The 25751-nt window shown below is 42.4% G+C and overlaps 1 protein-coding gene across 1 annotated transcript in view; it reads right to left on the reverse strand.

Annotated features, from left to right (window-relative positions):
- CUBN (cubilin) overlaps positions 1 to 19625 on the reverse strand; it is a gene marked incomplete at its 5' end in the record, with an annotated part of 131004 nt that extends 111379 nt beyond the window's left edge. Inside the window, 10 exons of the mRNA XM_081930943.1 lie at positions 268 to 363; positions 1919 to 2050; positions 2150 to 2318; positions 3146 to 3272; positions 7933 to 8036; positions 9559 to 9660; positions 10298 to 10336; positions 16831 to 16923; positions 19138 to 19267; positions 19396 to 19625. Of these exons, the coding sequence (XP_081787069.1) occupies positions 268 to 363; positions 1919 to 2050; positions 2150 to 2318; positions 3146 to 3272; positions 7933 to 8036; positions 9559 to 9660; positions 10298 to 10336; positions 16831 to 16923; positions 19138 to 19267; positions 19396 to 19625 (1222 nt within the window). The remainder of the gene's footprint in view (positions 1 to 267; positions 364 to 1918; positions 2051 to 2149; positions 2319 to 3145; positions 3273 to 7932; positions 8037 to 9558; positions 9661 to 10297; positions 10337 to 16830; positions 16924 to 19137; positions 19268 to 19395) is intronic.
- Positions 19626 to 25751: the final 6126 nt, after the last annotated feature.

A 25751-nucleotide genomic window follows, 5' to 3' on the forward strand; every position in this document is an offset into this window, starting at 1 on the left:
GATGGGTGGAGTATAAGTATATTATTATTATTATTATTATTATTATTATTATTATTATTATTATTTTATTATTACTATGTGGATGTGACCAGTGGACCAGCGACAGGCCCAAGACAACCCAATGCACTTCATGGCTGAGTGGGGATTTCAACCAGGGTCTGTTTATCATTAACCCAGTGTTCTGTTCCACCACACTAGGGTTCATCTCCCAACCCCATACAAAGCAGGATGAGGATGAGGATGGTGGTGATTTAGCAACAGCATTACCTGATATACTGGTACATGCAGCGAGTGGATGACAACCTCCGTTGTTTACTGAGCAAATATTAACCTGGGTGCACACTTTCCCATCTCCTTCATAGCCTGGTTTGAATAAAACGGCAATTTTATCAAGTTGCGGTGTCATATGATAGCAAACATGTGTTTATACTGTCAAGCCGTTGAAAAGATGACAAAGAACAGTGACAAATGAAGCCAGAGGCAAATTTTTCCCCAGTTTCATCATCCAAGGAAGGCTTGTTTGGGTCTCCTTGACATTAGCACAAAGCCTGTCTATTTTAATAAAGCTTATAAATCAGCAGAAAGTTGGGCAATCCAAGTCTCATGAGCTGGACGATATCATCAGCCGTTGCACTTGGTTCTGCAGCAACTTCCCTAGATCTCTGCCATGTGACGGGTTCCTGTAACAGCCTCAGATGCAATGGGACCGGAGTGGTTGGTGCAAGCTAGATGTAAGCTGACATCCCTGTGGAGCCAGGCTCCATTAAACTTTCCCAGAAACAAATCACTCAAAGGGGGGAAGGGAATGATAGGCTTCCTTCCCACGGAGTGCTATTTTCAGTTTCTATTCCTCATTTTTTCCTGTCTTAAGTTTGGTTCTCTACATTTCCTCCTCAGTTGGCAATTTAAAAAATAAATAAATGTCCCCCTCAAAATCCACCAGCATTTTAGTGCTAATTTATCCTAAAACACATGAATTTTTGCCTAAAACACACATTTTTGCAAAGCGATTTCCCTTAATAGAATGCATTTTGTATGTTACTTTTCACTGACGTATGTGTGTTTATGCACACTCTACTGCAGTATATGCCTTTTTGTACACATTGCTTGGTGGGAAAACTCAGGAGAACATATCAAGGGGACAGAGAACGTTGTGCTTTGTAGATCTGGAAAAAGCAGGGGGGTGGATACCCCCCCCCCACACACACAACACGAGCTTAGCAGGTAAGAGGGAACTGGAAATGGCAACAGCAGAGTACATGTTTCATAGCATCAAGAAACTCCAGGGTACAAAAAGAACCTTAATAGCCACTTCACTTATCCTTGCTGGATTCTCTAGCAAAGCACTATCATCCAAATTACAGTGTGTGCCACAGGCAGAAAGCAAACATGATGTGCCTTCATACCATTTCCTGGACCGCGTGCAAACAGAATCAAAGTGCTTCACATTTGTTGGATAAGCCAATGCATTTTTTCTCAGCTGTCCAACTGAATGCAATGAGAATTGCAGCCTAAAATGCTCTCAGGAGACTCAGGGAAGTCCACTGCTTTCAAGTAAGGAAGGAAATTCGCAGAGTTTCCTACCCAAACTGAACAGGGATAAAAGTCCTTTACAGTCTCAAAGACTGTGATCGGTTTTGCCCTGCATCGCAGTTGAATTTGCCTTCTTTGATCAAATCACTATAAAACCTCGCAGTCTCATAATAAATGACATTATTACAGCCAGGTGAAGAAAGCTATTGAACCTTTCCATTCATAATGTATTTGTCTTTCTGCAGATAGCTGAAAGATGGCAGGTTCCCAAAGAACAGGTTTGACCAATTTGCCAGTTATTATTGAGTAGGTACAGCAGCATCAAGGTCTACAAAACAGCAAAACTGAAACCGATTGAGAAATACAGAGGACGGCCATTGTTTACCTGGCGGGCAATAGCCGCAATGGAAGGAGCCCATGGTGTTGATGCACCGAACCATTGGGGCAGTTGAACAGCCTCCATTATCTATCTCACATTCGTTAATATCTTGGCAGGTGTAGCCGTTTCCTTGCCAACCTATGGAAACAGAAAGCTGCATGATACAACTGGCCACTGTGATGGAGCAGATGGGCCTCTGGCCTGATGCAGCAGGACTCTTTCTATTTCCTTACTCACCTGATGGACAAGGACCGCAGGAGTAAGAGCCTGGATTGTTTTGGCACTGCACAGGAGGATCCAGAGAGCAGGGTGGTTTAGGGAGGCTACACTCATCGATGTCAGCAGTGCAGGCAGGGCTCCCTGGCGGCGCCATCCAGCCAGCATCACAGATGCAGCTGTACTTGGGCTGCCAAGTTAAAACAGGGCAATAATGAACATGCCAGTGCAAATGCCACAAGAGGAACTGCTCCTAATAAACCTTTTGCACTATTGCTGATTTCAAGCCAGGCTTGCAGCCACGTGGTGATTTGCCTTTACTGAGCCCCATTTCAATTATGGTCTGTGTTCCTTCCCCAAGCTTGCTCTCCTCTACTAGTAGCAGAGGCTTAATGTGCTCCAGTTAAAGGGAACCTGTAATTTAATCATAATAAGCCAGAGAATGACCAGTAATCATGAAATCAGCCTAAATATAATTAAATTCAGTGAGCACAACCTGGTAGTGTATCGTAAGACTGATGCAAACATAACCATCTGCAAATAAACTTGGCTACTCTGTCTTTGGAATACTGTGGGTTGTTATGCTTTAGGGGAAATTCACAAACAAAGGTTATTCATTCACTGACGAAATGCATTTAAAGGGAAATGCTATTTAGGGATGGGGGCAGTTCTTTAACTCTCACATGTACTTATTATGTAGTAGTATGTGCAGAAAATTGCCTCTGGGGACTGTGTGATCTCAAACACACCCACCCTAGGAAAGATGCATACTGGTTGCTAGGGGAAAGGAAGGGCAAACTGCAGATATTCCAAGAACTAGAAAATAAAGCAGAAAAGTGCACTAAAGGGGAACAGAAAGCAGCAGTATTCCTATTGCCTGATGTCCAAACACCTGTTGCAGCTCTAACTCAGCGGATAAAAAAGTGGGAGCAGCTAGGCTTGTTCATCTCACAGAAATTGTTCAGGAGGCTACATAACTTTCTTTCTAGGAGGGCTAGATCGGCTCTCTTTGCTTACCTGACCAGGTTGCTCCCTGTTTCCATCAACACAGAGCCCATGCCCACAGAGAGCTGGAGATCTCCCTTGGCAGTCATCAAATTTTGACATGCAGTGAGGTCCATAAGTTTCTGGTGTACAGGAGCAGCTTTCAGAGGAAGAATGAAATAACATTGCAACACCCTGCCACGTGTCTAAAGCCTGTCCTTAACCTGTCAAACATTAACCAGTTTCATGCTATGAGTTATGATGTCTTAATTTCTACACTTTTATCTGATCTGCAGCATCTCCTGCAAGTTCCAAAGACCTCAGGAGCCCATTCCACAGTAACAGTGTGGCAGCCTCTCTTCTGGAAAAGAGCTTTCCTGTTGAGATATGACAGGTGCCCTCTGAAAACAAATGAAGACGTTCCAACAAGTGATCCCAACAAGATAAATGGGCCTCTACCATGGGTGCCTTTTTTAAAAAAAACAAAAACACATCTGCTAATTTTTGTGTTGATTTAGAAAAGTTTTTAGCTGTTTTGTGGTACATTGCCTTGAGATGTGTGTGTAAAATGCAAGAATTAACAGTAAGAATGTCATGCTTCTTTTAAGTGAAGGAATTTATGAGTCATCAGAGTATTCTACGTGAGTTCCTTGACTTGCGTCAAAGTTTTTCTCTACTTTGTAACATCTAGTTAACTTGGCTAGTGTTTGGATCTAGAGCCTGCCTTGCTTTCATTAACCTAAAGCTATCCCCTCCATTTCCAGTGTTTCAACTGTAAGTGGTATTCCTTTTGTAGCCAGAGAAAACACCCCCCCACACATACACACATTAGATGGAGCTACCAGCAGGTTTGGGGTGACTCCAAGGTCTGCAGAAGCACACAAATTCTTTAGGGGGGAAGACCTAAGGGGAGAAGCTCCTCAAAATAGTTCAATGAGGACTGAGCATACTCAATGTCAACAGAATGCTAGTGGTAGGGATGGAAAACTGAGAGGGGTAGATAGAAAAGAATGACTGGAATCCTGAACAGCAGCAATCCTCAATGCAACATTTGGTTGCAGGTCCACGTGCCATACAGAGAAAAAAATAAAGAGTAGACAGGCAATCAGGGGATGAGTTATACTGAGAAATATTATGCAACTCTGCTTGGTTGCTAAACAACAACCCCACCTGTCTCCTTCTTGGTTAGTTGACTTTAACAATAACAACAGAATTAACCCTTAAGCTACACAGAGAATGATCTCTGCTGTTGCACTCCCAACAATCTGCAAACAGGCAAAACACTGTGCCAAATTGAATAAGAGTAAAACAGTTGTAATCCCCTCCCTGGTCTGGGAGCCAGTACCATCACATGTTTGCACTAAGACATGATTTGGCTTAGCGTTCCATGCAAACAAGGTCGCTATATAAAGCAAATGAATCTTTTTAACTATACATTCACAGTTACATTTCATTGTACGTGCAACTGTATATGCACAGATCCCCGTTTCACTGGTAGCCAGAAGTCCAGATTATTAACTTTTCAGAGTGTTCCACGTTCCATTAGCTGGTTGACTTGATACATTAAAAGCAAGCAAAGCTAGGTTACTGAGCGCAGCCTCCAGTGAAGTGGTACTGATTAACTCAGATTTCAAAGCTTTAATGCTTGACTACCCTCTACCCAACTGTAATAAAGCAATGGCTTGTCTTTTAACAGATTGTTGATTTCAGACAGTGGGACTTATTTCCTGGAAAAACGTGTTTAGAATCAGAGCGCTAGACTCTGTAAGCACAAAGCATCTTCCAGCCTTCTGCCAATCTGGGGAAGATAAAACAAATCGCACGGTTTAGAAGAAAAAGAACATTTGGTTGGCACTTCACAAAAGTGACCACAAGTCTCAGTGATTAGTCACACAGACTTCAAAACGCCAAGTCCTGCACTGATAGAACTCCCTGAGGTGGCATAAAATGATATTATATTTTATCTATTTGAATAAGATATTAATTTATTACTACCGTCATGCTGTCCAGATCAAAGCTTTAGAAACCAGAATGTTCAAAAAGATCAGCTCCATAACAATCTCAACAGAGCAATGAATGAAGGAATTGTTGGTCACTGTTTTCCATTTCTGGTCATTAGTTTTTTCTGAAACATTGCTTTGAATTGAAATGTGACCCTGTTAAGAAAATGCCAGATAGAAAGCAAGAATAACATTTTCTTAACTAGGACGATGAGCTCTTTGATATCATTCCTATGTACTTTTTGGTGGACAAAACATTTTAAGAGTGTCACCACTGCCATCATTCTGCCCGGACACTGAGGTCCAGCGCTGAGAGCCTTTTGGGGGTTCCATTACTGCGAGAAGCGAAGTTACAGGGAACCAGGCAGAGGGCCTTCTCGGTAGTGGTGCCCGCCCTGTGGAACACCCTCCCACCAGATGTCAAGGAAAAAACAACTACCAGGCTTTCAGGAGACATCTGAAGGCAGCCCTGTTTAGGGAAGTTTTTAATATCTGAACGACTATTGTATTTTAATATTTTGTTGGAAGCTTCCCAGAGTGGCTGGGGAAACCCAGCCAGATGGGTGGGGTATAAATAATAAATTATGATCTCATTTATTTTCAAATAGGGCATTTCATGTGTTGAATCTAATGAAACAGGCTGTACTCCAGGTGAACAAATGAAGCGGACATACTAGGTAAAAGGTAAAAGTAAAGGATCTCTGGATGGTTAAGTGCTGTTGCAGGAGGAAATGGGATGTTCCAGTTTTTCTGGGACACTTGGAAGTCATTCAAGTTGGTAGCCATCATTTCTCGCTGTGGAACCAAATTCCAGGATTTATCTATGTGCTGTGTGAAGTGCTTTCCTTCTCTACCCACCCACCTTCTCCGTCTCACACACATGGTGGAACAGGAGGCAATTCTCAGAGGGTCTGATTGGCAGGCAAGAGAGAACTCACAGAGTGAGATGGGTGACACTTCAGGAAGGTTCTTGTTTTTAATCTTATGTGTGCACAGACAAAGAAGTGGACTAAGAATAATCAAATCAAAATCAAGAGTTGCCCTGAACTAATTTGTGTAAAAGCTTGCAAGCTTTCCAAAGCACAAGGAATGCCAAGCAAATATTTGCAGAGGAAGGGATTTTGTGTGTGTTGTTATTCCAAAACCAAAATGCTTTGCAGAGAACTCGGGCCTGCGGTCCCATTGAGAAAGCGTGTTCTCACTAGCAGAGAGCACGTGTTGCGGTTGGGGAACAGACCACCATCATGACTAGGCAAATTTGGTGGGAACCCAAGCCTGTAAAGGGTTAAATGGGTTGCTGGGGATTTTTGAGTGTTGCCAATTCGGAGGAGGGGTCAGAGTCTATAAGTAGAGGAGATAGACGAAAGGACATCCTCTTGGCCGTTTTGCATCGGATCACCCGCCCCCCCTCCCTTTTATAGGGTGGTTCTTGGGTTCAATTGACCTTGCTATGCCTGTCATGGGGTCGTTCGCCTTTGAGCGGGGGCCTGGTAGGAATTTTGCCATTTGGCTGATTGGCTGTTGCCATTTGGTTTTTGCCTACTGCGTAGCAAATCGTCACAACTTGTAAGGTTGGCGGTTAGGCATTGGTTAAATTGGTGCTTGGAGGGGTAAGGTGCCTATCCCTCCAAATGATGCGAAAGGGAATTCCGTTAAAGGAATCCAGGGGCTTGCCATTCTTTCGTCCTTGTCCGTGGTGCCGGGCTTGGGCCGTGCAAGCCCCACCGGAACATGAGGGTGAGCGGTGTTGGACTGGTTCCCAGCCTCATTTCTCCCCAATACTTGTTTCCCACGCTGGCTTCCGGTGGTGTCCGGAAGGGACCAGCTCTGTCCTTGGGGGCAAGGACAGATAGTCATAACCAATGCCTAAGCAACCACTCACATTTGCTGTATTTGAATAAAGTTGTGGCCAAAATTATGCCAAAAACCTTAAACAAAAATTAACGTGTGATGTGTGAATTTTTTGGGGGTGGTACTGTGGAACTCAACACGCAAAGCTTTGTCAGGAAATTATGGGTGTTTTTACCAGCTAGCCATTTTTTAAGGAGCAGGACCTTAAAACAAGCCTAAGCTAGGAGGGCTGCATGAAATGTCAGCATGGGAACGGCCAGAGGTAAAAGGGGGTGGAGCAATGAACTTAAAATGTGAACAGTAGGCTAGTTTTGCACACACACACATATATATACACACACCCTCCCTATCCTACTCCAGGCAAGAAATATGTATAATCAGAGTTCAAATATATATTCCAGCCAGGAAAAAACCTGTAGTATATTTGCCCTCTTGGCTTACCATACTGGGAACTGTTGAATCAGCTCTCAGGCAGTGTGTAGTTTAGGTTTAGTTCTTCATCGCAAGCAACAACCTGCTGCATGGTTTGTTCCCTCCATAAACTGTTTTATATTGAAAAGAGTTGTTATGAATTCCCTGAGTGGCCTCTCCTTTGTGATACTTTTTTAAACCACTCAAGGACGGGACTGACTCCAGCTACAAAAGCTGCTGCTAAAGGTGGGCAGCAGCAGGCTGTTGATATGTCTTCCCATTAATCATTGGTCCTTTCCACACTTTTTCTGTGTGTTTCTTGCTCATTTTCTTAACCACAAAAGTCTACTTTTGTTGTTTTAGAAGTGGATTTGTTGTGACAGACCATTGTTTAAACTGCTTATGTTGCACAAGTCTAAATTTCCAGTATCCACTTGAATTCCTCCTGCAAATTGTGGCGATCTAGAGGCACTCTTTATTGTTGTATCTTGCATGTTCGTAGCACTCAGCAAAACTATAACAGACATCCTCCTAAGGACATCAGCAGGAGTTACTTACCTGTAACTACCTGGGGTATTTACACATGTTGCCCCATTCTGGCAGCCTAGAGGTGTCCCAGCATAAATCTGACATTCATTAACGTCGGCAGAGCAGAATGGCCCCTGAAAACAGAGCGAAATTGAGCTTATTTCCTGAGTAAAACAGACACACAATGGGGTCCGCAGAGCCAATGTGATGATATAGAATTTCAAAAGATTGTAACGCAGCATCTGGTTGGCTTGCGGCAATACTGCCCTACACAAACACTAAAACAAAACTCAGTTGTTCAGATCTCCCCTGCTTGTCTGTGGAAATATAGCATGCTTTTATTTAATTTAAAGCATGGGGCCATTATAGTAGAAGCATGGAGCTTCTCCTTGGGGAGTGAAATCATGCACCATTAGCCCTCCAGCTCCTGATGCCAAATATGCAAAGGAGCACATGCTCCGCTCAAGGGGTTTATCTTTAGAGATCCATTTGTGTGCTGCCATAAACACAATACATCCTACTAATACAAGAGGTTCAGTTAAGCATCCACACTTGCCTCCCCCCGCCTTCCTCTGCATGAATAAAATTTTAATTTTGGAACTTGGGAAACCCATGAATAAGATGATCAATGTTTAAATGAAAACCATTTCCACCTATGGTGCATTCCTCATCTGACAGCAACACAGCACGGAAAAAATGAAAAGTCTCTCTCTCTCTCTCTCTCTCTCTCTCTCTCTGTGTGTGTGTGTGTGTGTGTGTGTGTGTTTGTGTATTATTATTTCTAACAGATTTGTCCTGTCTTTGCTTTCTTTGCTTTCCTCTCTTTACTTTTGTTGTTCTTGTCCTTTCCTTTCTTTTTCTGATATTTCTGACTTCATTTTTCCTAGATATTATTTCGTTGGATTGTAAAACTTTAATAAAAGAATCTGCAAAAAGAAATAAAAAATACAGTAAATATTAAAAACTATTGGACTGAATCACACATTAATGCTTCAGTAGGATTGTGTTATTGCAAATTTTAATGATGGGTGTTTATATTTTGATTTTGTGTAAGTGGTTTGTTTTTAATTTTTTTACTTTGTAAATGGCTTATTCATCCAGCAAGGCTCTTCTTCTTGTGTACTAAGTTGCTTAGCCAAAACATTGGCTCAGCTAACTCAGTACAGTGGTACCTCGGGTTAAGAACTTAATTCGTTCTGGAGGTCTGTTCTTAACCTGAAACTGTTCTTAACCTGAGGTACCACTTTAGCTAATGGGGCCTCCTGCTACCGCCACACCGCCGCTGCCCAATTTCTGTTCTCATCCTGAAGCAAAGTTCTTAACCCGAGGTACTATTTCTGGGTTAGCGGGGTCTGTAACCTGAAGCGTCTGTAACCCGAGGTACCACTGTACACTCACTGACACTGGTTTTCCAGGTGTTCAGATGGAGAACATTCACAGCCCTTACCTGGCGGGATGCTAGAGATTGAATGTGGGGCCTTTTGCAGATGCCCTATCACTGAACTACAGCCCTTCCCCTAATCGATAACCCCATGTTTATATCCCTACATGCTTCTGTAAGCAATGCATTGATTGGGTCCTTTGCAGATGATGGCAGTAGCAGTGATTGAACTTTACATATTGCATCAATTGGAAGTTGTTGAGCGGCTACCTTACCTGCCAGTTGTTGGGGCAAAGACAGAAGAAGGCATCTAGCAAATCAATGCAGGTTCCAGAATTCTGGCAGGGATTGCTGCTACAGGCTTTTCTCAGGATGGTCTGGCACAAACCAAGGGCAAAAATAAACCCAGTCAGTTAGCGTTTATGACTTCGTTGGCACAGTCTTTCTTAAATAACCTTCATAGTGTGTAGAGGACTTGGCTCTGCTTAGGTGCTCGCAAACAGCCAATTCAGAGAATAAACTTAATGGGTGCATAACAAAAGCTCTCATTTTGCTTTGTCAATAGAAAACCTACATATTTCTCAGAAATAAGCATTAAAGTTTATTTATGAGGGCTGTCTGCTGACCCCAGCTGAACCCTGGATGCCTAAATGAATTGGGTTGATTTGGGTCAACCAAGGATTCAGCCACAGGGTTGAGCCAGCCCTGGAACACCTGGTATCAGATCAGATCTACTTGGAGTGATCCAGGACTTTCAAAAGGGAGACAGGAGGGTAGCAAGGAGAGGGGAGAAGGAGGTCCACACAGCTATACTGGATTGTGCCCTGCATCAGAATAGGGTGTGCACACAGCCCTGTTATCTTCATTCCATCAACACCACTTCACCTTTTGGGTTGTTGTTTTTTTTAAGATACATTCATGCGTAGCCCAGGATTGAGCACGATTTATCTTCTTGCCGCACTACTAAGATTTCTGACTACAGAACACTTTGTCTTCTTCCATAAAATTACTCACCTGCTCAAGGCTTTGAAGTCTGCCTTCGATATTCACAATCTACAACAGAAATATAAAGACAAACATTTGGGAATAATAGCTAGACATTCCTGGAATAACAGCTAGACATTATAATCAAGCATAATGGGCAGGCTAAGAAGAAAGGGTGGAATTTCAAAGAGAATATATTTTCAGTCCTGTTGTGTTCTCTGCACCACCACAAGCCGTGAAGAAGGTCCCTGGGCAGGGCTGTCCAGATCTCGTTTCATTGGATGAGATTCATGGCACCTTCATAGCATCTGCTTTATTTGCAAAACAGCCCATACTCCTACAAGACAGCAGACCCATTGTCCCACATCAGAACCCCAGAGAGATCTTGTACCCTTAAGGTGCCAGGACTGGGCTCACAGATCTTCCAAAAAGTTTTTCACACCCACCCACACCCCTCTTCTCCAAGCTCTGATGAAGAATCATCACCTTCCAAGCACTCAGGAAAACGCCAGGCAAAAACATTCCTCTTTTCCCAGGCCTATGTCTATTTAATAATCTATGGCCTGTGAAAGTGTGTTGTGGGGAGACTGCTATTATTATGATTGTTTTACTATTAGGCTGTCTGTCTGTATGCTTTTTACTATGCTTTTATAAGGTTTTTCTTGTTGATGTTCTGTGTTTCTTTCTTTTTTATAAATTTTGATTGGAAATTTTATTTACAACATAACATAAACCCCCCACCCCAATACAGAAATCCACCCTCATTAAACGTGAAAATAACATACAATAAGCATAACATACAACAGTAGAAACAACCAAATAAAAGACTTCCTTTATCCTGTATCTGGCCTCCTTATTTACTTCTTAGAAGCTGTTTCCCTTATGAATAATTATTAAGGTTTTTCTAATTATAACTTAAATATCCACAAAGTCTCCTGCAGACATTAATCGAAACAAGTCCAGGTACAATTTTAGGGCACTGTTTTGTGAAGTATTCTCTGCATTTTCCCCATGCTTTTTGAAACTCTTGCCTCTGTTAATCTAGCCAATTCAATATAGTCTAACAGTTTGTCTTGCCATTCCTTTTTTGATGTTTTGTGTTTCTAATGTTGTATACCACCCTGAGACCTTTCCATAAAGGGCAGTATATAAATTGAATAAATAAGAATATAAGAAGCAGGAAATTATCAAACTAAATAGAAATTATTGTCAAATTAAAAAGAAAATACTTCCAAACTTCCAAACATACTTCCAGGAATGTGATACGAAGTAGCTGACATTAAAGCTTAAAGAACATTCTCCTTCAGTTTACAAAACATGGTTTCATTTTTGTTAGTCAGTAGCAATCATGAACACCCATTCCTTGATTCCCAAGACGGTTACACTCTATGGTTCTTTGTCATGTAACCCAAATCAGTGATTAGTGAAAGAAACTTATTTGTCTCTAGTCATTTTTTGAGTCTATTTTATGAAGTTATGTAAAACTCTGTAAAAAAAAAAAAGACCAACAAACTCTTATATTTGCTTCTGAATAAGTTCTTAGTCTATGAAATGTTTTCTGAAGGCCTACAACAGCCAAAGCCACTTACATCAAGAATGAATTGACCATTGAATGTTTTCAAAAACAAGCCTAAAGAGATTGAAATGCTCTAATTCAGAATTTTATGTTTCTGCTCCCGCTATATATAGAGATACAGTTTTGTATATTGAATACAGAGCATTTTTTAAAAAGAAAAACATGATACAGAACTGTGCTTGTGTGATCTTCTAAACTCGAAGCAAAAACTCCAGACCCCAGGATTGTGGGTTAAGCATTAAAGTACACATTTTATGTTTTCAGATTTATGAAGGTATATATATATATATATATATATATATATATATATATATATATATATGCAGGTTTTGGTGTCCTCGGGTGTCTTCCCGTGTAAAAGTTGGGGTGTCTAGGCGACGTTTCGACGAGGTCTCACTCGTCATCTTCAGGCTGGTGCTTTCGGCTTCTTGTTACTGGAACAGAGCAGGATCTCAGTGTTTGAGTTCCTATAAATACTGTTGAGGGGGTGTGGTGTATAGCCTCCAATGTTCTGGGCAGAGAGGAAGTTCCCAGGCTAGTGTGCCTTTTCTTCTTTTGTTCCTTAATTACTTGAGGGATATCTTGAGTGATTTCTTGAGTGATATCCTGAGTACCACTTAGGTGGGTCATTAGGTGTGGATTAGTTGCTAAAGTCTTTGTGTCTTGACCTCTTGAACTTTGTGAAGAGTTTTTCTGAGAAGATGGCTGTACTGCACTTAGTTGTGCTCTGGCTTGGCTTCGTGTATAGGGGCGAGCTGTGATTTTGTGGCCTGTGTCAGCCAGATCTGTGTAGGGATTGCAGGGGGGTGCAGCATCCGGAGGTGCCACCATGGTTTGGCTACTGGATGGTGTCTGTAATTTATCTGTGGAGAGGGTCTGGGTTTGGGTCTGGTGTGGTTGATTGGTGATGGCGTTCTGTGTGCCTCTGGATCTGGTGTCAGTTTTTGTGGGGAGGGCTAATTTCCAGATGTCTGGCAAGCGGGATGTGTCGTCACGCTTGTTCATGTTGTGAGGGTGTTTCTCTATCTCGATGGCTTCCATGATTATTCTCTTGTGGTGATGTTCCATGTTAAAGAGCAATTTGGAATCTGCAAAATTAATTTCGTGTCCTGTTTCTTTCATGTGTTGGAAAAGAGAGGAAGTTTTTTCTTCTTTTTTGACGGCATTCTTGTGTTCTGCGATACGTGCATTTATTCGTCTGTTTGTTTGTCCAATGTACGTGGCTGGGCAGACTTTGCAGGGTATTTCATAGACCCCTTGGTTTTCCAACTGGATTTTATCCTTGGGGTTTCTGAGGATATTGGCTATTTTTTGGTTGGTGCAAAAGGCTGTTTTGATATTGTGTTTATGGAGGATTTTGCTAATTTTATCTGTAGTGCCCTTGATATAAGGAAGGAGGGCCATGCCATTGTTTTCTTCTGTGTCTTGGTTTTTGGGGGGTGTTTCTTTTTGGATTAGCTTCGTAACCCTGTTTTGCTGGTATCCATTGGCAATTAACACATTTGAGAGATTCTGTAACTCAGTTGTCAAGTGGTCTTTGTCAGCCAGGCGTTTGGTTCTGGAGATGAGAGTCTTGGCTACGGAGTTTATTTGTGCAGGGTGGTGGTGTGATTGTGATGACACATCCCGCTTGCCAGACATCTGGAAATTAGCCCTCCCCACAAAAACTGACACCAGATCCAGAGGCACACAGAACGCCATCACCAATCAACCACACCAGACCCAAACCCAGACCCTCTCCACAGATAAATTACAGACACCATCCAGTAGCCAAACCATGGTGGCACCTCCGGATGCTGCACCCCCCTGCAATCCCTACACAGATCTGGCTGACACAGGCCACAAAACCACAGCTCGCCCCTATACACGAAGCCAAGCCAGAGCACAACTAAGTGCAGTACAGCCATCTTCTCAGAAAAACTCTTCACAAAGTTCAAGAGGTCAAGACACAAAGACTTTAGCAACTAATCCACACCTAATGACCCACCTAAGTGGTACTCAGGATATCACTCAAGAAATCACTCAAGATATCCCTCAAGTAATTAAGGAACAAAAGAAGAAAAGGCACACTAGCCTGGGAACTTCCTCTCTGCCCAGAACATTGGAGGCTATACACCACACCCCCTCAACAGTATTTATAGGAACTCAAACACTGAGATCCTGCTCTGTTCCAGTAACAAGAAGCCGAAAGCACCAGCCTGAAGATGACGAGTGAGACCTCGTCGAAACGTCGCCTAGACACCCCAACTTTTACACGGGAAGACACCCGAGGACACCAAAACCTGCATTCCTGTACCCGTGAAAATCTACGAAAGCATATATATATATATATATATACATAGCATTTTCCAAAAACCAATACAAGTTAGAACGTATCTGAAGAAGTGTGCATGCACACGAAAGCTCATACCAAGAACTAACTTAGTTGGTCTTTAAGGTGCTACTGGAAGGAATTTTTTTTGTTTTGACTATAGCAGACCAACACGGCTACCTATCTGTAACCAATACAAGTTAGGTTAACTAAAGATCCCGAAGCTGCCAAAGTAATTTGAAAATTTGCTTAAAATAGAAAACAAAATGAAATATACTTAGATAACTACAGATCAATATCAATGCTGCAAATGAAGCTAATGATTAATCCAAAAATAGCAAGATGGGGGCCAATCCCTCTGGTCTATGTACAGAAGTTGAACAGACTGGAAGCTGAATCCTATTTCAACAGTGGTGATGGCAACGTACTCCAACCACAACAGGCTCACTTGAGGGGTGCAGGCACTGGCAGAGGAAAAGGGGAGTGGAGGGAGTGCACCGCCCCCGGCAGCGCAATCCTGGTGGGGTGCCATCGTGGCTGCCCCTGCCTGCGCTGGGCACCACGCCCCTGCGGGCAGTGTGCCATGCCCCCAGAGCGCACACCACACCCCTGCAGGCACCACGCCACACTACACTCCCAGGACACGTGCCACGCCCCTGCAGGCAGTGCGCCACACCCCCAGGACGCACACAATGCTCCCCAGGATGCGCGCCAGCCATGCCCCCGCCTACTCTCTGCCCCCCACCCCGGTGTTGGAACATGAAGCTCTGCCACTGGGTGCAGGACAGACCACATGGCGCGCACAGCCCAACCCACTGAATGTATGTGTGCAGACACCACAGCCTACTTTGCTGGAGAGCCAAACTTGCTTACATCCATGGTGACTGGCTGGTTTCCAACCTCCACTTTCCTGCCTGCCTTGCTTGGACTCTGAGAAAGGTATCCTTCTTAGAGCCAGACATTTGGGGTGAGGTAGCACAGAAAATGTAGTTTGCCAGGGCATACTACATACAAAAAAGCATAGTTGAAAAAAATAAATAAAAATTAAGCTGATTCTATATATCTAAGTTTTAACACAATCTTCTCCCACCACCCTGTTCTAAATGCCCAGCTCAGACAGGTGCCTGTTCTGGACCCAGAAGTGGTGGCGAAACCATCAGTTCTGCTGCCATCACAACAGCGAAGAATATGGGTGGTGGTCAACTAAGTCTTAGAGTAGACTCGTTTAAATTAATGAAGATAACTTAGGGTCATGTTCATTAATTTCAGAGGGTCTCTTCTAAGTAAAACTTAGCTGGAAACTACCTTACACTTCTTCTTTTTAAAGAAAAAATGAAGAGGGGGGTCAGAGGAGAAGGAGAAGGAGCAGCAATGGAAGAGGGGAACTGGGGCGAAACTGCCACAGAGGTATTGGTGGAGAATTGGGGGGGGGGGGCGGTCCAGCAGCACAGAGGCATCAGCAGCACTCTGCTGATGATCGCCTGACGTCTAGCACCAGTCCTGAATGGACAAGAAAGCATCAGTTTACAGCGATGATTCAGCAGAATAGTGAAGATGATTCTTTCTTCACTTATTCCATCATTATCTTAATTGTTATGCTTTGCCTTTGACGCTTCATGGACAGGGCTGACCGAAGAGATTTTCCTGCCTGTGCCTCTCTTTCCCCTACTAGGGCTGCCACTTTAATAATCTTGTTGTACCAGTCAGACACCTAGTTCCAAAATTCACTGTTTGCACAGTCTCCTCTGTAGCAGATCGATTCATTCTGCTGCATTGCAGGAACCACCTCCTTGTGTGTGTGTGTTTTTTAAGGCATAAGACAGTAGAAATTGAACAGCTGCAGTGGTCCTTAATTTCAACAGGAAAAAGTTGAGTAACTTTCTCCCATTAAAATCAGCAGGATTTACAATAGCTTTAGTGCCGAATTATGCACCACCTGAACAAAGCACGTCATGGGATTTTACATTTGGATCTGCACTGTCAACTTCCATCTGTCTAGCTAAAACTTGTGATTTGCCTGGAAAGCAAGCAAATTTCAGTGCTGGGTGTATGATTAATAATGATATAAGAAACGGTGGTTTTATTTTCAAATTCAACCAGCTCTGGTAACTCTTTGCTAGAAGTTCTTGCACACATTATGTGCTGTTTTTAACGAAAACAACACTCCAAACTAGGCTTGCATGAGTGATTGTGGCAGTAGGTTGGTAAAAAGCATGGAGCTGGAGAAAAAATAAATCCATAGAAATAGGATTTGGCCCAGTACCCAGTGAAATCAGTATATGTCTCTTTATAGAACAAACATATACAATGATTTTTGAAAATAGGTATTGTGAGCACTGTCTATGTGGTTTAAAGTGCAGAATTCTCAACTAGGATATGAAACTTTATTACAGTTATATCCCACTATTTCCTCTAAGAATTTTGAGACAGTATAGATGGCTTCCTCACTGCCTCATTTCATCCTCACAGTAATCCTGTAAGGTAAGTTGGGCTGAAAAATAGGAATGAGCCCAAGGTTGTGCAATGAACTTCATGGCTGAGTGGAAATTTGGAAAGGTAATTTCCTGACGTTCCAACTACTACATCACTCTTATGGCAAAAGACTGACTTTTTTTCTTCACATGGTGAAGAGCTGAAAATATCTTTGTGTATAACTTTATAGAAAATAAGACTTACCTTAGAATGAAGCTGTGTGATCTGACTGGAAATATTTTGAGGGATACCAGCGATTCTTTTCAGTTCCAGAATCTCATCTTTATTCTTTCTGATCTAAATTTTAAAAGAAATTGACAGTGCTTTAAAGTGCAGGGAATGTACTCAGTTTTCAGAGATGTTGTGAGAAATCCACAAGGGAGATAGATACAGAACACTGTTGGATGATAGAGGGAGGCCTACAAAGCACCATCCAACTGCCTTAGGAACTCCACTCCAGATTTGTTTAGGGTTTACTCCTTAGCCTTTTCTTCTCCTGAAGATATCCTGCAAGGCTGTGGAGGTTTAAGACCAGAGTTTTCCTTCTCCTAGATGGGCTACTGCTCCAGGATGACAAGCCCCAGGATGACACTTCCCTCTACAGAACATGCTGAAACCGCCTTCTTGACTGTTGGACCCACTATTGGTCTACCCTTTGACTACCCTCACATGGTTCAGCTGGCAAGTCGAAACCATTTCCCAGGGTGTGGCCACTGTCACATGCTTCTAGGAGCCACAGGTGAGAGCTGAGTGCAGGGTAGGGACCAAAGGTAGACAAACTACCGCAGAAGGAGCATGATGTGTCCCCCACCAGAAGTACTACCCCTCCCCTAACACCCTATACACCCCATAGAAGCAGTGTATAAATTTTGGCATATAAAAAGTAAATATATACATTACTTTCTGCTTGGTTGCTCACCTGCCCTGCCCCTTTTACACCGCTTGGGGGTGGGGCAAGTAAGGGAGTAAGAGCAACAATGAGGTTGAGGGGTTCTCACAAAATGGGGGTGAAAGGGCGATGACACCAATTCTAGCTTTGCACATCAATTGTACACATACAAAAGCCCACCCTGGGATCAAAAGGTCTTACAAGGCCACAGTATATTTCAGCTGTTGTTGCCACATGCTAACCCTGACATCACTTCTATTATATGATGCTGTTATTATAAAGTTCATTTAGATAAGGCAGAAATTATATACTATAAAAGCTTATCTTTTAATTTTTATGTAAACTCTCGATTTATGGCCCTGTAATCAGCCACAATCATCTCCAGCAGCTATTAAGTGAAGTAAAAAAAATAATAATTCTTTAGACAAATGGGAGAAGATCAGAATAAGATAGAAGCAGGAGTAGATGCTGGATTTGTGGGCTTGAATGCTTTGAAGAGCTCTGAACCCACTTAGTTTGGAAGAAGCCACGTGACTATAGCACTTGATTTTTCCTGGTACCGTTGGTTTTATGAAAAGGGGGAAACCAAGGATACCATGAAGAGAGGCTGACATGAGCTAAAGAATTCCAGAAGCACTCGTGGCCTGGACTGTCCCCATAGCAACGAAAAGACCTCATATCACAACTGTGTTTTCCACATGGCCCAATTACTTTTGCAGAAAGGCATGCACCGTGTGGGATAGTTGAGTCCAGAGCTGGATTGATTGAAGTGGTCTAACTCACAACAGACGGAAGTGTTCCATCAACATTGTCAATACAACAGTGAAAGAAAATTGCACTATCTGCCAATTAGCTACCGAAACCAAATTCAAAGTATAAAGTACTATACAGCTTGGAACCAGGATACCCCAAAGATTGCCTCACCCCTTAACTACTTAATCACTGTGCTGATAGCTCAGGGGTTAGATTGTGGTGCTGATAATGCCAGGGTTGAAGGTTTGATCCCTGTATGGGATGGCTGCATATCCCTGCATTGCACTAGAAGATCTTCAAGATCCCTTCCAACTCTGATAGCATCTTATTGGGAGCTCTGTTCCATATGAAATAGGAATCAGGCACTTTGGAATTCCCTCCCGTTCCGTATCTGACAGGTACCACCTCCGTTGTCATTTTGGTGACTATCCAATACCTTCCTTTTTCAACAAGCCATTTAAGTGGCTGCAATCTGTGGTACAGACTTTTATCCCAGTGTCTATCAGTATTAGCTCTGAAATTATTGTAATATATCATTTTATTGTTGACGCTTTGATTGCTGTTCATTTGGGATGTTTTATGGGAAGTGATTCATAAATTAAGTTAATGAAATAAACGAATACAGTTGATGCCTGAAATTATGGTGGCGCTAGGCACCATTGTATACTCAAATCATTTTGGCTGACCTCCCCCCCCTTCCTCTGTGCCAAATTATTGCCTGTGAGCTCCTCGGGACAGGGACCTATCTTGTGGAACTCTATGCACCCTGATGGCTCTGTGTAACTCCATACTGATTGACTATAACTCTTTGCATCCAAAAGCCATTTGAAGGACACCAATGAACCAAATAAAACAACACAAAAGATTACCTGGATCAAAGTCTCCACAAGGTCTTCTTCGTTAACTTTTATTCTGCCCTGCGATCCGGTTCTGAATTCAATATTTTTGGCAGAGCCAGTATGGAACACTAAATTGCCCCTTTCGGAGGACAAGCGAGGCCTGGTACATTGAAAAGGAAGAAGATTGCACATGGTGTTAAATTTGCCAAAGATATAATGAAGCTGATTGATCTATGTTCTATCTGAGCAAGCCAGGTTGCAGATTAACACCCCAAGAATGATACTTACTGATCCTGATTGATGCCCCTTTTTGCTCTCTTTTTCTCAGTAGATTCAGATCCATAGTTGAATCTAGAAATAATCAGGAATGTCACCAAAGCCCACCGAAGAGAGCCTGGACTTAACATTCCTCCCTGCAAGTCTTCCTGGACTGTGCAGTAGGTTAAAGTGAAATCTGCACTATCTTCAAGGATTAACCCAGTGTCAGGTGTACTTTGCCCTGGCAGGACTCTTTGCATATTCACAGAGATGCTTATTCAGCTCTTTCCCCCTTCTGACCCATCCATAACTTAGTTAAGAGAGAAAAGGGAGATTTCATTTGCCAGGAGTGACAATATGCCTGGTGAGTAGGTTTGAAAGAGCAGTTCCTGGGACATGTCAGCAGGTACTTCTTACCAGGCAACACTTCTCTGTCTCCCAAGACTTCTCCCTGGACTGGTAATCTTGGTGTGTGCATCCTGATGGTGCCATGTAACTGTTTTTTGGTTTTACCTGCCTTGAACCCTTTCCATAGTCCCAGCAATAATGGAAACACGGCTGGAGATTCAGCCATGTTCACAATATAAAATAGCAATATAAAAAACAGAAAATACATAATAAATACAGTGGTTCGGTTCCTCGGGTTAAGTACTTAATTCGTTCTGGAGGTCCGTTCTTAACCTGAAACTGTTCACTTTTGCTAATGGGGCCTCCTGCTGCTGCCGCGCTGCCGGAGCACAATTTCTGTTCTCATCCTGAAGCATAGTTCTTAACCTGAAGCACTATTTCTGGATTAGCGGAGTCTGTAACCTGAAGCGTCTGTAACCTGAAGTGTATGTAACCTGAGGTACCACTGTAAAAAAAACAAAGGCTACCCAATGATCCCCACCTTCCACAACACATTTTAAAAGGGCATCAATCAGTCAAAGGCCTGAGAGGAACATTTTTGCCTGGCGCCTAAAGGTGTATACCTCCCTGAGGAGGGCATTCCACAAATGGGGAGCCACTGCAGAAAAGGCCCATTCTCATGTCGCCACCCTCCGGACCTCTCGTGGAGGAGGCACATGAAGAAGGGACTCAGAAGATGATCTCAGGAGCAGGCAGGTTCATATGGGGATAGGTGATTCTTGAGGTTATTACGGTCCTGAGCCATTTAAGACTTTATGGGTCAAAACCAGCACTTTGATTTGGGCATGGAGATATCCACACCACAGTAGATGACTCTTCCCACTCAGTTTGTTCGTGTTGGCTCAGCCTCTCCTACACTGAGCCCTCCCCCCTTTAAACTCACAATGATCCCACTTGCAATGATAATTAATAGCAACTACCCATAATTTCAAGATGCTGTGATGGTGCATTTGATCCTGTCTGAGAACATTTCCATCTCTTTTAGATATTTCCTGTTGTTCTTTTTCTACAAAGTTATTAACTAGTAAACACTGTTCATTCACAGAAGTGGGTATGTCTGCCAAACCCACAGCTTTTAAGGGTGAAACAAAGGTCACCAATTGGTGCCACCAATCCTTTATCTGTGTATCTGCACGCCCTTATTATCTGTCCTGGTTGCCATTTCTATGCATATTAGACTCTGAATTCTGTGACTAAATCACTGTTTGTTGACGAATGCGCCCAGGAGGGTATGCTACACCTTGCCAGAGACAGAAGAGGCTATCTTTATTGATTCAGGACTTATAAACCCAGAAACCACAAGAGCACTTAAGAGGTTTCATATATCGGGGCAGCAAGATATATTGAACAACTAATGGGTTTTGATTTTAAACAAACTTACACAGGAAATTGAGCTGAATTTGATATTGAGAGTCTCCTGCAGGGTGGAAAAAAATATTACATTAGGATAAGTATAGTGAAACTGTGGAAAGCAGAAAAGGAAAGTATATCTGACCGTAATTAATTGCCAAATACTTCAGTTTTTTAAAATGATACATGGAGACACACTGCAATTCAAGCCTTTAGCCAAATCTGTTAGATGAAGGCTCAGTTCTAAATTAGGAACAAACTAAGATGAATTATAGGAATAAAAGGTGACAGGACAAAAGCACATAAAATTATGCCTGGTATGAAGAAAGTGAAACACTTTTCACCTTCTCTCACAACACTAGAACTCTGTGGTTTTTTAAAAATCTTTTTATAGTGGTACTAAGTAATGGCAGCTGGTTATGACTTTTCTTACAAAATAGTTTGTTTATTTAAAGCATTGACACCTCAACATTCTGCTTAGGTGCAGAAACATGCAGATGGCTTGACATAAAAATGTGAACTGTTCCTTAACAGAATGTAGAAATTTATTTGTCACTAACAAATGTAGGTTATAGTGCCTGCAAATTAAAACATAGTATTAATTTTGAGTAACACTCTGTATTTCCACAACTGTCTTACGACAGTCATGTAAACTAAGAGACGGTTATTCTTCCAACAAACATTTTGTCAGGGATGTTAAACATTTGCATTTACCCATAAAGTTCATTTAGATATGGCATCAATTATATACTATAAAAGCTTATCTTTGAATTTTTATATAAACTCTCGATTTATGGCCCTGTAATCAGCCACAATCATCTCCAGCAGCTATTGTTGTTGTTTAGTCATTTAGTCGTGTCCGACTCTTCGTGACCCCATGGACCAGTGCATGCCAGGCACTCCTGTCTTCCACTGCCTCCCACAGTTTGGTCAAATTCATGCTGGTAGCTTCAAGAACGCCGTCCAACCATCTTGTCCTCTGTCGCCCCCTTCTCCTTGTGCCCTCAATCTTTCCCAACATCAGGGTCTTTTCCAGGGAGTCTTCTCTTCTCATGAGGTGGCCAAAGTATTGGAACCTCAGCTTCACGATCTGTCCTTCCAGTGAGCACTCAGGGCTGATTTCCTTCAGAATGGAGAGGTTTGATCTTCTTGCAGTCCACGGGACTCTCAAGAGTCTCCTCCAGCACCATAATTCAAAAGCATCAATTCTTCGGCGATCAACCTTCTTTACGGTCCAGCTCTCACTTCCATACATCACTACTGGGAAAACCATAGCTTTAACTATACCGACCTTTGTTGGCAAGGTGATGCCTCTGCTTTTTAAGATGCTATTAAGTGCATTAAAATTGGTTATTTGACTACATATGTCCCGCAGTGCAGTCCTCTACTCAGAAGTACATCAATTGGACTTTCTTCTGATTTGACATGTATAACATGCACTGTATCCAGTCCCTTCACTGGACCTTTAACTTCTGTGGCCAACATCTCTCTGTTTTGGAATTCCTGATGTCTAATACCCAATGCACATGACCTCTACAGGACATGATCCATAAAAAATAGAAATCCAGCATGTACTACAATTAGGCCCACAACGCTTCTTGATATTGATTTTACCAACTGTCCTGCAGTAAAATTTGCAACACTGAAAAGTGGCTCTCTTCAGAGTGTTCCCATTTAGGGAACAACTTGTCTTGCTTTGCCTTCTCACGGCTGCTTGGCAAAGAATATGTTTGCCTAGTTTGGAGTAATTTTTCTCCGCTTTTTATCCATGCCCAGTGACCTGCAGAGAAACTAGACTCAAGTGGCTCAAGTCCTAAATGCTACGCTCTGAAGCATCCCTTGTTTGCAAGTGGAAAAGTGAAGTAATCCTCTCTCGAGCCTGCTTGTCAACCAATCATTCCTGCACCTCACTTCCCTACTCTCTTGTCTTATGCTGAGGAGCAGAAAAATCTTCTGACTAATCTGATGTCATCCTTCTGAAAGCTAGTCGCAGGTGCAAGAACATCCTGGTCAATAATGATGTTGTTTCAGCAATCTTTGGAGACCTATTATACTAATGATGATAAAACAATTAGAAGAGTTTATGACTCCACATCAGAACTGCTTTTCCTGTATCCAGAAGAAAGGAGGCCCAATAAATCCATCCTTAATAGCCAACGAGACTATGAATTGTGATTATGGACCACTTCATGGATTTTAAAAAGTACTGCGGAGTGGCCAGTCATCTATAGCTACAGTTATTGTTCCAATTGGCCACATAAGGTTCCGCACTCAGAGAATGAGCTCACTGTTAGTATATAACAGCCCTCCCCAACGGGTGCCCCCCCCCAGATGTTTTGGACTACAACTCTCATCAAGCTGTGAAAAAACATACAAGTTAACTGCTCTGGGTAGACGATCACTTTACATAATTCTTACATTTGTACACTACTTCTTTAGCAATTAATTTCATGCCACATTTGCCACAACAACACTCCTTGAAGGAGCCTTTAGGGGAGCTGAGCTGAAACTCTACTGCCCATTGGATTCTGGGTTGTGAAATGGATAGGAAGAGGTTGACCAAGCAGCAGTGCCACAAAAGGCCAAGGTTTTCATTCAAGCAACCACGAGGGTCCAGGAATATTAGGGGAAAGCTATTTGGATGCTTTTCAAGGCTAATCCTACACAGAGTAGACCCACTGAAGTTAATGGGTATGATTAACTTAGGTTCAATACTTTCAATGGGCTTACTCTGAGTAGGACTTGCACTGAATACCACCTGTTGTCTGTGCAGCACATGACCTTCTACCTCCCCTCCTACGCCGCCCTATGTTAAGATGTGGACAGGGAATGTGCTTGGAGAACAGAGCCAAAGAAGGCAGTCAAGGCAAGTCAAAAAACATCCCTGAGCATCAGGAGAAAGGAAGAAAATGTTCTGCAAGTGAAGGCAGAGTATTCAGAAGAAGTCTTCTCTATTGCATTTGCTGGCAAAAGGCTCCTTTCTCCTCCCCCTGCCCCATCACAGATCCAAAACATAGTCTAGATATCCAATATATTTCTTCCTTTTCAAACTTGGCTGTGGGGGAGCATATTGAAAGTAACAGATCTCTGGGTTGTTGTTTTTTGGCTTGGAGGCAGGAAGAGAGAAGGGGTTGTTTTGCAAACACTCATTTCTCCCTTCATCCTAGTCCGGAAAGGAAGAAAGGTGTGTTCTGGATATCTAGGGTGTGTTTTGGAGCATTTTGCAAGAAAAGGCAGAGCTCCAGAAGTCTCCTCCATTGCTTTTGCTTTCAAAACTACCCTTTCTTCCTCTCCCACCCTCCGTCGTTTCTGCAATCCTTGTGTAAAGATTTGAATAAGTGGAAAGCACACCTGCCTGCCAACCCTGTGACATCATAATGATGTCATGTGACTCTCAGGTGGGTTGTCTTTCTCACCTGTCAGAGTTGGCCCATGAGAAGCAAAAAAGGGCTTCCCAGCTCTGCATCAATGCAGCTGTGCTGGTGAGCTGTAGTATCAGGGCACATAGGCCACAATAACTGCCCAAGAATGACTAGGACCAATGCTCTCCCTGGGAGCAGTTTAATGAGAACTTTAATGGATAATATTAAGATAATCAGATTGAGGGTGGAACATGCTTTTTTGTGTTTAAGTAGTCTATTCCGGGGGGAAAGGCCATGTGTTATTCTTACATTCTATCATAATGTAACCTCTATTTTACAACTGCAGAAAATTAAGGGTTCTTGCATGCTTCCCTGCAAGTGAGATGTTCACACTCTTGCACACAATATACCTGGAATTGATTGCACAAATCCACATTTGTATTTGATGAAATCTGGGATTCCAGGTTTATTTCTGTCAAGTGTTTTGCTGCTTATATCCCCAGACTAACTAATGCAGTGAAAGCACACCTAAATACACTTTAAAATAATCTAGGAACATATAAATGAGGCTACTTTACCTGAATATTCTCTGCTGTCTGTAACACTGAGCCAGTTCCTTCTATATAGGGACCATACCATTTTAAAAATCAATTTAGGGCAAGGTATTAAGATTCCTGTGAGATTTCCAGTATTGATTGTGTGCAGGGGTTAAAAGGGCAGTGCTCACAACAGCCTAATGAAAGAATCTGCACAAAACATTATTATTGAATGCAGATGATCTGGGGGATTGGAAAATTAGCCAGTATGAATTTTAAAAATAGAAGACCATACAATGCAATCAATCCAAAGAGGGGATATATTCCCAGTTGCCCAGCTTGTACTCAGAGGCAGGAATTTCCTGTAGTTTTTGCTTCATTTCCTCCCTTTCAGTTTTCTAAAAAACAGTTTTATGGGCAATTGCTAAAATGAAAAATACAGTGCGCACTCGACTCTTCTGCGCTTGTGTGATTCATGCTTCTTCTGAATGGCAGCCATGCCCTGCTGAAATCGGTGGCTAAATGTCCACAGATTCTTCATCGGATGTACTAAATGCATTTCCTATTGTATGTACAGAAAGCAGGGCCACTTCAGAAGTTTGGGCTCACTGATATTCAGACAGAACCATTAGTAAAAGACATATGGTTTTATTTCAAAAAAGACCCAGAGCAATGAACTCAACCAGATGTTGTTTTTAATCAGTACTTTCAACTTAATGTTGAGCATGTT

The sequence above is a fragment of the Podarcis melisellensis genome (assembly GCF_964234715.1).
Source record: "Podarcis melisellensis genome assembly, chromosome: 12".
Taxonomy (NCBI): domain Eukaryota; kingdom Metazoa; phylum Chordata; class Lepidosauria; order Squamata; family Lacertidae; genus Podarcis; species Podarcis melisellensis.